At 39.7% G+C, this 16,632-nt stretch overlaps 1 protein-coding gene across 3 annotated transcripts in view; it reads right to left on the reverse strand.

Moving 5' to 3' along the window:
• LOC117433385 (tensin-4-like) overlaps window positions 1-16,632 on the reverse strand; it is a 23,059-nt gene continuing 6,427 nt past the window's right edge. For all 3 annotated transcript variants that reach the window (XM_059006567.1, XM_034055578.3, XM_059006568.1), the window contains 13 exons: window positions 16,018-16,237; window positions 13,307-13,912; window positions 9,396-9,807; window positions 8,361-8,776; window positions 7,589-7,675; window positions 7,007-7,129; window positions 6,612-6,704; window positions 5,451-5,528; window positions 5,048-5,110; window positions 3,706-3,877; window positions 2,795-2,863; window positions 2,139-2,165; window positions 1-1,705 (listed from right to left, as the gene is read on the reverse strand). In XM_059006567.1, the coding sequence (XP_058862550.1) occupies window positions 1,567-1,705; window positions 2,139-2,165; window positions 2,795-2,863; window positions 3,706-3,877; window positions 5,048-5,110; window positions 5,451-5,528; window positions 6,612-6,704; window positions 7,007-7,129; window positions 7,589-7,675; window positions 8,361-8,776; window positions 9,396-9,807; window positions 13,307-13,817 (2,190 nt within the window). In that variant the 5' untranslated portion in view covers window positions 13,818-13,912; window positions 16,018-16,237 and the 3' untranslated portion in view covers window positions 1-1,566. The remainder of the gene's footprint in view (window positions 1,706-2,138; window positions 2,166-2,794; window positions 2,864-3,705; window positions 3,878-5,047; window positions 5,111-5,450; window positions 5,529-6,611; window positions 6,705-7,006; window positions 7,130-7,588; window positions 7,676-8,360; window positions 8,777-9,395; window positions 9,808-13,306; window positions 13,913-16,017; window positions 16,238-16,632) is intronic.

Consider the following 16,632-nt stretch of genomic DNA (forward strand, 5'->3'; position numbering starts at 1 on the left):
TTACGTAAGGGTAAAACACGTTTTAATTTAATTATCTTCTTTTGGAGATTATCATTACAGTATGAAGACAAATCATTCAGTCTCTTACACAGCTATGCTTTCTGTGCATTTTAACATAACCATTAACAACAACAACAAAAAACAAAATGTATTTTGTTACAATATCAGTAAGCTAGACATTACTAGTTAATAAAATGAAAAATAAAAAAAGCACAATTCTGTCTTGGGTTGTTTAAACTAACACAAATATAGTTTTTTTACTACCCCTTGTGGCAGAAAGCTGCAACTGCAGATAAACCTTTAACAAGCTCTCTGAATAATTTATATATTATTCATATTGACATGTTGGTTACTGCCTTTCTCATATAATCTTTTTGCACGATATCTGTAAGTACAAAATAGTATCAGAAAAGGGTTAGGGTTCAGGGTAGGGTTAGGTTTATACTGTGTAAAAAGATGTACACATTAACTACATTCTAACTAGGCATACTAACATTGCATTTCTGATGTATTTACTAAGAAACTACTATGTAAATGCACAGTCATCATTAGACGCTTGATGTAAAGTGTTACTGAATAAACTAATAATACGATAAAATAAATCCCGCTGTCTTTTTTCCACTTTAAGCAGAGCAACAGAAAAAAATGGGCAGATTTATGATGCGTTCTTGGCACGACAATATCTGGTACACTCAAAAAAATCTACAGATTATATTACACACACAGTACCCAGGATTTCTTTTAAATATATACTGTACTTTGACACATAATGAACAGCATTAGCTGACTTTAATTCCATTCCACGTTTGCACATTAGCACTGAACTGTATAAATGGACATATTGTATTTCATATATACAGTAGCAAGATTTTAAGGATTTTTTATTTTTTTTTTCAAAGTGGAATGTATGTTGTCTAATAGTCTTAAACATAGTAGACTTGTGTTTCTTGGAGTAGTTCATCCCAACCACTAGAGGGCGATCTACCCTATGAAATAATATGACCAAACAACAAAACGATTAAAGTAACAATTTTATAGAGCTTCGTGGGATGGGTCACCATGGCAACCTTAAAGTATTGCAATGTGCAAATACAGTATAAGTGCCATACAAAATACAATGGCAATGAAAATACAAAATGTGTTTCGTACGAAAAAAATAAATAAATAAATAGACTACATATATTAGATTTTATGTTATGTCATGTTAGATTTTAAAATGTCACAATTTTCAATTGTAGTCAGTTTTTTGTTAAGTATATGGAAAACTACAAAGCGGGGTGCAATTCAATATGTTAATGTAACATTGTTCAGCAGGTTTCATTCGACTTTACGAAGCAAAATTAGATAGAATTCTATAGGCTGACGCAGCTTTTGGCCGTAGCTGTATATTTAGCACAATAAAACACAACAGAAACATATGAATTTGACATTAAATCCCCACCTAGTACATAGGAAATGGGTTGAGATATGGCGGTCCAGGCTGTTGTATACACAGTGTGTATGTATATGGATGGTGTCCAGTCCGTGGGGGAGTCAGCCAGGTCAGGGTTGGGCTGCAGCAGGTGGTCACTGGGTGTCCAAGTCCTTCAGACCCCTGGCCAGTTTGATGGCTAGCTCTACTGGCTGCAGGCTGTCATACTCTGCAAACAGGTGGCACACATTCTCCTGGCTGATGTCTTGGCATTTTGCAACAAATCCAAAAATCCTGCAAATTCATTCAAATGGGTTACTGGTTATTATTATTATTATTATTATTATTATTATTATTATTATTATTATTATTATTATTATTATTATTAATAAAATGGTAGTATTGCCATTGTTATTTGTATTATTATTATTAGTAGTATCATTATTCTTTTTATTATCAATAATAGTAAAATTATTATTATTATTATTAGTAGTAGTATTGTTGTTGTTATTAGTAAAGAACTAATAAAAAATGAAATAATAAAGGAATATTAATTGTACTTTTAAGAGATTTGGAATGTTTTTTTAGTGGAGAGTGCGGGTCGTTCTTTATCAATTAATTGTTTTTTTTTTGTTCCTGCACCTCCACTTGAAACAAAATAACTATCTGTGTAGGGATCCCTCAATGTTGTTATTAGTAGTAACATTAATAAATGGACAAATCTTACCTGGCAGATCTGCAGTGCTTTTGCCACCTGGAAGTAAAATAGAAAAAAAAAGCATTTAGAAACTAAGAAAACAACTTCAGGTTTTACAGGGAAGCAGGGACCAGTTTCACACAGCACTGCTAGCGCTTAGCAGGCTGCTAGCTAGCAAGCGATCTGATTTGTATCTGTTTTAAAAAAAAAAAAAAAAAATATCAAGATAGAACGATAAAGTTTAATAGCAATGCACTCAGCAAGTCTATATCATCAAAGGATAAATGCGTTATTTTCTTTAATTTTTAATGGAAGTGAACTGGATTTCGCTGATTTGTGAAACCAGCCTCTGATGTCTATACACCAAGCCAGAGCAATCCTGGTACTTTTCAATATTTCTTTCCAGCACTCAATCTCACACACACCTTTCCTTGATGGGCTGTAGTCTGTGTATAGCGCCAATCAATTGACATGATCAGCTGTGATGTACTATGCTATTTATCTCCCTTAAGGCTCTGCGTGCAATCTGTATATGTGAGTGCATTTAAGGAGGCTGTCTTGCCCATGTATGGCTGTGTTTCTGTAACTACAGTCCAGCGCTTGTGCCCTTAGGCTACGCATTGTGCAGGTAGGGGTAAAGTTATTGCAATGCAATACGCGAGAAAGCAGGGTAATAGTTGACTTACTTCCTGTCCTCTGGATCAGCACCGCAGTAACTGAGGGTGTTTGTAGGGTAGTGTCGCCTGAAGAACAGTCTGAAAGACAGGAATGCACATGCATTGTTAATATAAACAGTGCCTCAATTTACATCAATGACTTATCCATATGAAAAAAGCATTTGAAAGTGCATACAGTAATGTGCAAATGCGTTAGAACACCTCATGGCTTCTGTGGTTTTGATTTGTTGTGCGTATTATTATTTCTTAGCAGACGCCCTTATCCAGGGTGACTTACAATTGTTACAAGATATCACATTATTTTTACATACAATTACCCATTTATACAGTTGGGTTTTTACTGGAGTAATCTAGGTAAAGTACCTTGCTCAAGGGTACAGCAGCAGTGTCCCCCCACCTGGGACTGAACCCACGACCCTCCGGTCAAGAGTCCAGAGCCCTAACCACTACTCCACACTGCTTCCACATATGAAATCAAACCACTGGAACTGGAAATCTTGGAAAAATGTCACAACAGGCAGTTTAGTGATTGTCCCATTTAAAATAGTAAGAAAAGGAACACACAGCCACAAATGCTAAAATGCACAAGACTTTTTAGAAGTTGTTTAAGATGCCTAATTAAAGCACAAAGCTGTCTAACATTTCCACACATGAGTGCGTATTGTTTCAATATCACTGATTAATGACTGAAAATTGAAATTCTCACACCCTTTCATGCAGGTAGGCATATAAAGGATATAAATGACAAATCTTGAGGTGTTCCAATAAATTTGCACACGACTGTATGTAAAGAATGTGGCTCTTATCCAATGAGCTTTAAGCCATTTTACATTTTTTTAAATGTCTGTTTTGATTAAAATCACACATTGCTATTTCTAAAATTCTTCTACTGAACAGAACAGACTTTAAACTTCTCTTACTTTCTCTGGATGTCAGTAAGTATGATGCCCTTGTGCGACACTTTGAAGTTGACGATGGTGGGGACGGGGAGGGGGTCTGTCTCGAACGTGGCGGACACGGCCTTCTGGACAGCGAGAGGCCCAGTCAGAGACTCTGTGTTGACTGAATTCAGGTACAGAAGGTTGCAGGTTGCTGGGGGTGGAAACAATGAAAGACTTTTAACGTAATCCTGGAGGAATCTCCCCATGGACAACTGCATCAACATATGATTGCATGTACACTTCATTCATTGCTGGGCTGTAATTCAAATTGCAAGTTTTCTTTGTCTTTCATTGATTTGAAATGTCATTTTTATAATTCAGGTCAGATTAATCATTGCCTGCATTGATGAAACTTGGGACCTGTGTATTATTGCACAAAAGTAAACATGGTAGGGAATGGATCGCTTATTTTTTATTATTTTTTGGAAGATGTTTAAAATGACTTTTAGTCCATAAAGAAAAAAGCTGATTATTTAAAAAACATTGTTTTCTATAATGCTTCATGCAGTTTTTGCTGCACATTAAACTAACAATTTATGCATACGATCTTGGAAAACAAAGGTATTATTGTTCTTTGGACAGTACTACTTATAACGTGATATGTTGTAGAAAAAAAATGTGGAGGTTTCTGTCTTAGTATAAATGAGTTCATTCCCACCTCTTTGTGAGTGGCTTAAATTAAAATTAAAGAAATCAGGAAGGATTAACCCATTAAGTGCCATTGTCATTTGAGGACAGGTTACTTTGTATTTTTTTGGAGCATTTTTAACTGCTATAGACCTGTTATTTTAATTTTCTCTTGAACTATATTTTTATCATAACTTACTCTAATTTTGTTAACCGCACAAGTTAAGTCTAAATGTAAATTATTAATTCCGCAAATATAGCCCTTCAGATGCTTTTATGATGTCTCAATATAAAATAATAAACTGAAGCCTAAAATTGATGCTTTTTCTTGGTGTTTTCCTCCCCACAGTGATGATAAAGCGACTCCATTTTCTATGTGTTGAGCTTCATAGCCGGCGTGACATGTCAGTGTTCTGGTTCGGGGCACGTCTAACTTGACTGTGCTCAAAATAGGACGCTAGGAATATATAATGTAAATGTGTCATTTTACACTTGTGAAAGATTGAAAACTTTTAGAATGGCAACATATTGATTTAGAATGTATCCAGTTACACTAATAGAACTCGTGTTTTCAAAGAATTTGATTTGGTAATTAATAAGTTCAGAAGGCTGATAAATGAGCTTGCCGACTGAAAATGGAGCCAGAGATGCCTGTAGAATTGTTACCTGTTGCCAAAACAGAATCTGAACTCACCTGGTGTTGTATTCTCATGTGTTGCTGACGTGTCTTCCCTGTGTTCACCTCTCTCTGCGAAATCTGCTCGAAACGAGAAACATTCGTCGATACGAGAAAATGCGTCGATGCGTGATGCATAACGTCTTCTTAAAACTATTTTTTATTATTTTCTTAGCAGACGCCCTTATCCAGGGCGACTTACAATTGTTACAAGGTATCACATTATTTTTACATACAATTACCCATTTATACAGTTGGGTTTGTACTGGAGCAATCTAGGTAAAGTACCTTGCTCAAGGGTACAGCAGCAGTGTCCCCCACCTGGGATTGAACCCACGACCCTCCGGTCAAGAGTCCAGAGCCCTAACCACTGCTCCACACTGCTCTCGAATATACTTTCGTTATTAAAAGCGTGACTTACCTGTGGTAGGAATAAGCAGTTTACGGGGCAAAGCCAGTTTAGTAATGGCATGCTGGTAAACCAAAGCAGAAAGGCTGCCTGTTGAAAAACAAATTGGAGATAAGCGCGTTAAACATTAAATGAGATGTGGTGCAAGTCTGAAACAGCAACTGTGCGTCATACAGTGAGAAAATCCTCCAGTTACTGCAAATGTTGACTGAGAACCCTTTATCTTACAGGAAATGCAAATGTTGACTCTTTCACAATATCCGAAGTTTACAGGAAAGCAGCCACATGAATGAAAACCATTTTAATCTTGAAGAAAGAAAAAAAAAAACTCTAATTGTTTTTCCAGGTTACAACAGTGGTTATGTTACATCTGGTTTCCATGAGCGCGGACTGACCGTCAATCCGAGCTGATCCGGGTTCAACTGCATTGCTCGTGAAACCCCACTGCTAGTCTACCCGAGTTGAGTGAAAAGACCGTTTCCATGCAATGCGAGTTTGACAGATGTTGGCGGTTCTTTCCCAGCAAGCTTTGCGGCTAAGGTCGCATTCGTTTGTTTACAAAACCGAAAGGATGGACACGATTGCTTTGCTTCTGATAATCCGAACAATTCTTAGGATTTTAAGAGAATATTAAAGCATGGAGAAACCCACTCTCCCCGGATGTGGGTTATAAGTTTACGACCCCTCGTCACTTGATTAGTCAGGGTGGTGATGTACTTCCACCCACCCCGCTTCGGGAAAGGGTAAAAAAAAAATCAGGGGCAGTTCGGACTGGCGACCAATGTGGGTTGGCTAAATGAACATGGAAATGCAGTATCAGTGCCAGCAGGTTTCTCAACCTGGGTTGAGTGGTGCATGGAAAAGAGGTATTAGTTGACATGACACTACATTACGTAATTGTAACACACCCTGTGAAGCCATTGCATCTGACCATTTGCCTAACAAAAACATGTACTTCTTTACATTACGTTCCTATTACAGAACCCATGCTGCAACAACTTGCAGTGTATCATCAAAGTGTTTATTGCTTAGGAAAGTAAAACAGTAATCATATCGATAATTCTTTAAGCTCAAACATTATTACTAATTCACAACATCATTTTTCCACATGCTAATCCGGGTTTAACATTTAATGACGTCTTCTGTTCCTGCAAAGCTTTCTGATCCACTTACCAAAATAGGGTTCTTCCGAAGCTCCTTTAAGACGGACTCCTTTTGCTGAAGATTCAATAAGGTACTGCCTGATGAGATCTGAGCTCTGGCCATCTTAAAGGAAAGCATGAGACTGGAGTTAGTTTGACTCTTTTGAGGGTCACGACTAGTTATAATATCGTTTTAGGAAGAGTCCTCCAAAAAAGTTCTCTATTACAGCCATCCAAGGAAAAAAAAGGGAAAACTGAGTCTCAGTAGAGAACTTGAGCGGGTTTTGCTGTTTGATCACAGACACATAAATAACACCAAGTGGCAGGCTTAGTTGGTATCTGCACAGTGCTAGAATTTCCACAGCAAGTACTGATAAGTATCTCTTAAGGTGATTGTAGCTAACTTTAATACTTTTGAAAAGGTACCTGATCTGCTTGAAGGTAACGGGTCTTTGTCGACCTTCATGGCCAACCCAAAAGCGCCTCGATAAGATGTGCTGTCCCGCACGATGAAGGAACCCGGTTCCTGGTCCTTCAGAAGAGCGTCAGCTACAGGAGAATGACACAGAGGAGTCTAAATACCGCCATCGCCTAAATCATTAAAATAGCACCTTCCCTGGGCCTTACAGAGAAATACATCAGTCGCTTTGCATAACCCAAGCAGGGCCCTGTTTAAATGATCTAAACTGTGCCAATATTTAGACATGCCTCTGTTCTGCATTCCAATATATAATTATTATTAATTAGTTATTTAGCAGATGCTTTTACCCAAAGCGACTTACAGAGTCACTTATAGGACCTCGATTTTACATCTCATCGGAAGGATGAGGAGGTTAAGTGGCTTGCTTAGGGTCACACACAGTGAGTCAGTGGCTGAGCTGGGATTGAACCTGGAACCTCCTGGTAACAAGCCACTTTCTTTAACCACTGGACCACCAAGCTGCCATAATGCCTCAGCCTTCATTATTCTCTTGAATGGGTAAAGCCCAGGGGCTGGCAGCAGCTTACCCTGGTCCCTGCTGATGTGGGGCTTGAACCAGAACTTGGAGGTATCCATGACAAACTTCATGGTGGGCTGGACATCTGAAGACTGACCTGGAGAAGAGAGGGAAGATCATGACGTATCTAGACACAGCAGAGGGAAAGAGGGTGCTCCATTCAGAGGACAATTCTAGCCCAGGTCTTTGTTTTTAAAGCACTACACGTTTTCAATGACAGCTTTACTTATGCATTTTCAGTCTGGCTTTTTGAACCCCAAAAGATGTTTTTAGCCAGTCCATTGAAATGGGTTTGATTACAGAAGCTAATCTTTTCTTGACTGGACTAATCTGCAGATTTCCATTTCCTAAACATGCGTCTATCAAACGGGTCAATTAAATGGGATTAATTCCACTGTTATTAGGTTTATAGTAATCCGTGCTAATAGAGCAGTCAGACAGGGTTAGGGTCAATTCCTGTTTTTCAATTCCATTTCCAATTCCTTTTTAAAATCAATTCCCAATTCCAATTCCCATTCCTTCGAAGGAATTTGATTTTTTATTTTAATTTTAGGAGACCTAGTAAGCACAGCCAATTTAATTGACTAGCAGTGATAAGCAATTTGCTGTCACTGTGAGAAGATCATTTTGACACTGCTAATTGCCACTGTGATCAATGATGTGTTGGAATTGATTAAAAGGGAATTGGAAACTGAATTGAGAATTGAAAAACAAGAATTGACCCCAACCCTGCAGTCAGATACAAACAAACAAAGGTAAAAAGGGTATCGTGGATGCCGTACCATTGACAGCAGGGGTGCTTGAAGCTTTGCAGGACTTCTTCATGGTCGCTCTGTGTCCCAGTGTCCCAGAGTTGTGACTGTTCCGGGAGTCTGGGATTACTGAGTCCTTGTGCTCGGGGCTCCCATTGATGAGGACCATGGGGATGTCAGCCATGGAACAAGTGACGGAGGGAGGGCAGCTGCTGGGGTGACCTCTGAGATAGGCACGGGAGAGGGGGTTTTGTCCCTTGAATGAACGGATGGATGATGGGTGCTGAGATTGGCTGTTGGAGACCTCAAGGTTTTGGTCGCTGAAGTAGGTTTTCTGGAGGTCAGGGGAGTTGGAATAAGGGCTGCTCAGGTTCCAGTAGGACCCTGAGGACCCGAAGAGTTTTCTCTCGGGACTGTCGGCATCTTCGCTCATGAGAGAGTGGACACTGTTGAGACAAAGTGTGTTGACTTACTCAAGGGAAAAGAGCTCTCTGAATTAAGGATGCGTTTTTTGGGAGGTGATAGAGAAACTTTCTATACATCCTGAAGTACAGTATGGAAGGGAGTGCTTGGGAGATGTGTATAGTAAACCACTGTACATTTCTATTTTAATTCAGTGCTTGTTCCAAATTTTATATTGATGTACCACCATGTTGTATACTATGTCAAGAGGTTGTAAAAATCAATGTAACATTTTTATGTTAACCTTTTTTTTCCCAACTACAAAACATTTAGCTTTTTTTCTAATTTACCCTACCAGGGATGTAAATAAGACTCCTATTGCACAGCAGTTTCACCCATTCCAGCTTTTATTAAAGGCTTGATTAGCCTCAAAGTATATATGTATCAAGCTCAGGTGCGTCTTGTTATACTAAAACCAGGAATGGATCAAACTGCTATGCAATGGGAGTCTTATTTCCATCTCTGCCTACACAAGTTTAAACAGCTTTAATCTTTTTGTTTGGTTTACAAAGCATCCTTGTGGGCTTGCACATGAAGGATGTGCCGTAAAAATGGAATACGTTAAGGTATGGTAATAAAAACGGACATTTGGAAAAGACTCACCTTCCCAGAATGTAGCTCGTGTCGGAGCCTGGTGATGTGGACAGCAGCGAGGCTCCGCTCATCCTTTGCCCGTGGATGTGCAAGTTCTTGGGCCAGGTGTCTGAACCAGGGGAGTGGGGCAGGGTGGAGCAGGAGCTGTGGGGGGTATGCTCCCATGTGCTGCACTGGGTAGCGGGGCTGTCAGAGCCCCCACGCCGAGAGCAAGGCTGAGGAGGCAGAGTGCTCGCTCTGGATGGGGAGCTGGAGAAGATGAGGCTCCCGCTGGTGGAGCAGCTGTTGTCCCTGGGTGACCTTGGGGGAATCGGGACCCCATAAGAGGCAGTGCTGGTGATAGAGCGATCCGATGAGCGAGAAGTGGAGGTGCTTCTGGACACCAGATGAACTTCGGAGATTTCCACATCATCATGAGATCCTGCAAGGAAATAGGTTGAATATAAATGTCATGCTGCAGACCTCTCTTCATTCCATTCCAGTCCACTCAACTGAAGATGGATTAACAGTAGATATTTACTAATTGTAACACAGCAGGGAGGGGGTTAAAATCCTCCCTGCAGAAAACAGGTATGCCTGCACGTTTTGTTAACTGTTTTATTGTTTTATTAGTTAATTATGACCTGCACCTGGCTGTTATTGTAAATTAGAGCCAGGTGCAGGATATAAAAGGGAAGCAGTCAGTCTGCTCGAGGCTGCTGTGTGAAGAGCCCGCTTGTGAGTGTGTGCAGGTGTAAAAATAAAAAGGCAGTATAAACCTATTTAGTTTTGAATGGTGTTCCAGGTAAACAGCTTAGCTGTCCTGTGTATAGGCAGGTTCCAGTGTGGTGTAGTTAGTGCTCAAAAAGAGCTAGGTGTTTATTTTGTTTGTTTTGTTTTTGTATTTGTTTATTAAAAAAACAGCACAGGTGTCCTGGGTCTATTTATAAAGGGGCAACGAACCCGAGCAGGTGAGGCTCATTTACATAATGCATGTTTATTAAAGGTGTGCATCAAAGACGAGTCAGAGTTTTCCCTATGTTATTGGGAATTTACTGTACCAATAAATTTTTACTGCAGCTTTATATATATAATTGAGTCATGGGCTCATAATTATCCAGCCGTAACTTCAAACACTTATTCATTACTGTACACAAACAGTACTGTTGTAAAACTGTGTCAAAAGGAAGTAGGCAGGGATTAGTGGCGATTCCCCAGTGTTGTAAAATACTCCAGTAATATCCAGCTGTGGCACACATGGCGGGGTATAAGTTGATCAAATCCACTCTTAAGTGAACTACAAGGGCAACTTGTCAGGTTCGTTTTTTAATATGTAAAACTAATTTGTCAAAACGTTCTACTAGACTTAGAATTTAATCGGACAAACGCTTCAGTGAATGTATTAACCAAAGGAATAGTTTATTATTCCCTCAAACATTTTTTCAGCATCGCAAATGTAAATGCCCTTGCAGGCTGGTTTTGATGTCTACGGTTTTACACATTATGCACACTCCAACATTAACCCACCTTACCTCTCCTTTATCCCAATCAGTGTCACCGCCAGGTATTAAATGCCTTGGTGACGGCACTTCTATTGAATACTGCAGAACGTTTCCGATAATCAAGTTTGTCATCTGTATAGACAGCACTATCCTTCAGTAGAAATTAGATTATAAAGTGGATTCAAAATAGTTGCTGTGTGCCCTTTGTTGATTTAGCTGTCGAGGATTATTAGGAAATTCTTTGGTTTCCGTCTTGTATGAACCTGCAGAGATGGAGTCTCCTGATTGTACTTCATATATCGTCATAGATATAACCTGAGGGCAAATCATTCCCCCCTCCACATCTCCTGTTATTAATGCTGTATAGAAATTGCACGCAAAGACTGAGCTCAGCTTTTCTTTTTAACAGGGCGTTGGCTGTTAAGTTAACTCGCCTTCCATCGACAGATCCAAATCCATGTGTATATGTGTAATGTGTAATAATAAGAAGTATGCCCAGAGGTCGAACAGTGGAAGTCCACTGAGTGAGCCACTCCTGATGCACACACGTTTAGGAAACGTGCAGATTCAAGAAAGGAAGCAGATTAATACTTTTAAGAAGGGAATATCGGCTGTGATAGTTTTTAGCAACAAAACGCTAAATACGTTTTCAGAATTCTTATATTGTTTTACCACTGATCATACTTTGCAAACAGCAATAGAAATAATCTTGTTACGAATACTTTGTTCAATATGGGCTCAACATGTAATAACCTATAATAGCACGGCAACAAACTTGATTAAACCTGGTTGCTATGTAAACTGAACAAATTCAAACAGACACTGTTGATATAGAGAACCAGGGGCTACTGTTATGCAGCTGTGTTCTTCTCCAAGTTTAACAGTACAGTTGAACTCAGAGGCTGCTGTTATTGCAGGCTGGGGCCTCCTTAGTCGTTCTGGGCAGGCCTCTTCATGAACCAGGCTCATGCTGTCCACACCCCAACACCAGACACTGGCCGGGGGCCAGCAAGACAGGGTGAGGCTGTGGTTACACCCACCTTCCTTTCTCTTCCATCAGACTGTGGGTGTAACCCCGGATCTGTTGTTTCTCAACTCGCTTTTATGGTTTGTGTTTAATGTCATATCCTCCATAACTTCAAACACAGCCCTTTTCAGGAATTCTTAAAGAACATAACTGGATCGATTGTTCAAAAAGGTACACAGTCATTCACAAGCTGATTAAAACTCAGTGAACCTTTGCAGCTCTCTTTTAAAAACTGAATTCTAAAACTGAGGGAACAGAAAGCCACTTTTTTTAAAAACAGTGGCTTGAAACCTGGTTCCAGGAGATCCAGCTTGAGGCTTATCAAACTCCAAGCCTCCCCTGGTGTGCCATGCAGTGGCCTGAAACCTAGTCTCCTGAAACCTAGTTCCAAGCCACAAAGTTCCCTCGGCTTAAGTCGCCCGAACTAAAGTCAGCTTCCCTTACTAGCCCACCATGAAAATTTAATTGCTTAGGAGTTAGACCCATTCCAGGTTGCTCTGTGAGCCTAATTTTCAGGTGAAAAAGCAAATTAATAAACAATACAACCTGGACTTGCCCAAACTGCTATCCATTGGGTGCCTTATTTACAGTCCTGTGCCCAGTAAATCTAATTTTGCATGGGTGTGTTTTGTATATATACACGTAAATATCCATGCCTTTGCTAAATGACACATGAGTGATGTCTACTGGGCAAAGATTACAGGGATTCCAGTATAACATATATAGCCGACAGCCACAATTGCTTGCTCATAAAAATGATTAACTGTGCTTTATGTACAGCATAGGTGTGTTCAGACTGGCAAAAAGATTTTTGGCATGGGTAGCAATCAATGCTTTTCATAACAATAGAGTGCTGGGCAATCATCTTGTTATGTTCAACTGTTGGAAAAGTGCACAGACTTCAATTATTATTTATGCAGCAGTAAAAAAAAAATGTAAAACAGACATTGAAAATAAATTGCATTTGAGGTGAAGCAGTTTCACAAGTGGTAATTTAGTGAGAAGCGACTTTGTTATTGTCCAGATCTTTGGTCACTCTTGTTGAAACAGGAACAGGTTGGCATGCAGTGGGTGCGGGATTGTTTTTGCATTGTTGTTTCAAAGAATTTATATTAATGATCCTGAGAATCAATTTCTTATGCTGTGAATGATGAAACACAGTGTTATTCTCTGAGGGGGAAAAGTGCCTCAAGCCTTCCTTCAAATTGTCCAACCCCTTTCTCTGTGTTGAGTTTGGATAATATACATGGCATTGTACACAGGACTGTGGATTGCAAGTAAAACTAAAATCTAGTATACAAACCCTGCTTTATTCATGCATCACTTTCTACACCCCCCAAAAGTGTGCTTACTATTGCTAACTTCTTACTATCTGCAAAACTCAGTTAAACATAAAGGAACTGGATAATTACCTTGAGCCGGTCGCTCAGATCTCATACTTGAAGATTCTCGGCTATTGAAATGGTTTGCTGTGTGGACAGGGATGGGTTGAAAAGATGGGTCCAGTTCCAAAATGAGCTGGTTGAGGTTGTCGATGGAGACGTCCAGCGTTGGAGAGAGAGGGTTCTCCTCATCCCTCTCCGCACAACCCTCCTCTTCTCTGTGCTGGCCTGAAGCACTGAAAACTTGAGTCCCCTGACTTTTAGCGCTATACCCCGCTGAGCCGGAGAGGACACAGTGTGTGAGAAAGTCAGGGTCCCCTCGTTTATCACAGATCTGGTAGTGTCCACTATTTTGCGTGGAAGTTCCACTTTGTTGGGAGCGGATCTTCATTGGTTGGCTAACCCATCTGTCTGTGGAGTAGGAACAGCATGTCGGAGAGACGGATGGACAGCTGCGCCCCAGGGGGACGACGTCCTCTTTTGACGAGAGACATATCGTCTGTCCAACTCGTAGCACATGGTTTGGAATAAGTTGAGACATCACACTGTCTCTATTTTACTGGGTCTAAGGCTGAAGGATGGTCCCTCAGCTACCTTTGTTCTTGAAGTTCAGTGTTCCCAATAGTACGCCAACGCCTACACGATAAAGAGAAGAAAAACTGTTATACTCAAAACTGTGTGCATAACTGAAAACTGGAATATTACTGGTGTGTTTTCATATTAGAAGAAACGGCACAAAGAAATTCAGTCGAAAAAACAAGAGTGCATGGGAAGATGGGTATATTTAAATATTTTGCAAAGCTTTTAGAAATACTGCAACATTGTTTTTGTTATTTATTATTATTATTATTTGTGTATTTAGCAGACGCCTTTATCCAAGGCGACTTACAGAGGCGACTTTAATTGGCTGCAGGCCTTCGTGAATAATTAGTATGTCAAAATGATAAATGATATTTCTTTAGAGATTTTGAAGAGAGAAATCAACCATCGTCATTAAGGATTCATCAAAATGATCCTGTGTACAGTTGCCATACAGAGCACAGTACAGCAGAGCTGTGAAGTTTAAAATTATATATATATATTCAAAATCAATCGTGAAAAAAATACAGCCTTCATGATGGGTCTTTTATTATAACAGAAATAATTTTGAAGCGTTTGAGCAAGGCACAAACTGTGCAAGGTGACATTTATAACAATTAACAGAGAACCTGTAGTATAATTCCAAACGACATTTAGAATGGATTCCCTTCCTATTATATGAACTAAACCTGTTCCATTTTGTAAATTTTTTTTTTTTTCAATAGATCCCTTGAAAACCCCAGCAGTGCCAGGAGCAAGGGCTCTTTTCTGTGGATTTGCCTGTGAGTAATAAATCTAACAGAGGCGTTGCCGTGGAAACAAGTTGTTTGTTATCAATCCGGTAGGCGATGAAGCCTGTCAGATATGGTTTGCTACACCTCATTTACAGCTTGGGAAGGAATATTGTGTAACTCATAATGTGCACATATGTAGTCACCACACAAACATATATACCCATTTAGGCATTTGACAGCCTAATTAAGCCTGGCCATACAGTTCTGGAACCATACCAACGAGTTGGATGCAAATCTTTATTTAAAAGTCTAGAGTGGTGCTTAAAGAGTTGTGCTGACATAATCTGTAACGCTGCAATGTAGCTCTGCAGCACAGGACTTAAAGTCACTATAACCTACACCTTTGTGCCCCATGCATTTCTAATGTTGTGCCTATTTGACAAATCTCTATTATGTCATTATACTTTCCATTGTGGAATAAGTACAGTAGAGGTGTTTTTCCCTCTCCTCCCCGATCACGCTGTAGTTGAAGTTGTTTTTGTGCTTCACGCTTGCCTGTCTCTCTGGCTTGAGGACACGTGAAGTTGATGCATGCTGTATTTAAAAGGGCTTCCCTCTGCACTCAATGCCTAAACTTGCACGACACAATGATTGGGAGAGGACTAGAATGGTACGTAAGCAAGCTAGTGGACATTTAAACACATTGTACTATTTTACAGTCTACTCTTTACTCTGCACCTCAATCGACAGTTTCTGCAGTAACAGAAAATGCCAAGTTTGCCTATTTACCTCGCCTCGGATCTTATGACAATAATTACAGTAACTCTTTAAATACAAGGATTGAGATAGCGTTATGTCATTCTTTCAAATTACCCTGTTCCCAAATACTGTGGGCGGTGATGTCATGATCCATTTCATCAGCATTCAGTAAAACGCATTAAGATATGCTAACTAATGCAGCCTATAATGCAAGCTTTCTGCAGGATTTATTAATTGTATAATGACTAAAGCTGCAACACATCATGTTTTTGTTCAACAGTTTGCCTCAAACTTTTGTTTCGGACTCATCCATACCTACACCTTATAAGAGTCAGAAAATTTACCTGTACAGTAAGATAGCATACAGGAAAATAGAATATTGCTTGAATGAAACATTTGTCAATATAGGGTGAATCTCTCTACTTTAAAAAAAGTGTCAGTCACCTTATTGTGGTATACCATGGTGAGGAATAGCAAAGCATAGGAAAAGCATGGGCAAGCATGTTGAATTATACAGCTGAAGACCTTACTTGCTTTGTATTAAGACCATGCTACGTCCTAGTGCACTGCATTGTCGACAATAAAATTAAACTCCAAAATTGCTACACGTATAAAACAAAGCAACATTATTATTAAATATTATGACATAGTTTTAAAATAGATTCTTACCTTAGATCTGTTTGTGACCACTGAGAATAGTCTCCTTGCTTTAGGCTGTGGTATTTATAAGCTCCTGCCCCACCCACATGGAACGCTGGCAAACCTGAGGTGAAGGTAGGCCCAGCCCCATCCCAGGGTAGGGCTGATGACATCATCCAGGTAGCTAGAGGACGGAAGTGCCCTTTGAAGGAAACAGTGGGGTTGTGTATGAATGTGTAGATTGGAAGACCTGTGGAGAGGAGAATGAAAAGATCTGGCTCCTCAAAAAAACATGCTGTTTAAAAATGTATATTGCAGGGTTTGTTTGACCATTTTAGAACTGTCCTGTCTCGCATTAACTAAGGTTTTAAAAATCTGTTCTGGTCTCTTATTATAACTGGTCCTAGTTGCCTAAGTAATGCGAACAAAGGGTTTTATTGGCAACCGCGCGATCCATTTGGTTTTTTATACAATAATGTGGACTATAAAGATAAAAACTGCCGTTGCTTCCCAGTATGTATTAAACTTCAAACTCGTTCCCATCAGTTAAATCATGTAAACTGCAGGAGCGGTTAGGTGAAAGGATGCTGAAATTGATCAATATCATTATATTATGCTACGGGGCAGCAGTGTGGAGTAGTGGTT

The sequence above is a fragment of the Acipenser ruthenus genome, chromosome 33 (assembly GCF_902713425.1).
Source record: "Acipenser ruthenus chromosome 33, fAciRut3.2 maternal haplotype, whole genome shotgun sequence".
NCBI lineage: Eukaryota > Metazoa > Chordata > Actinopteri > Acipenseriformes > Acipenseridae > Acipenser > Acipenser ruthenus.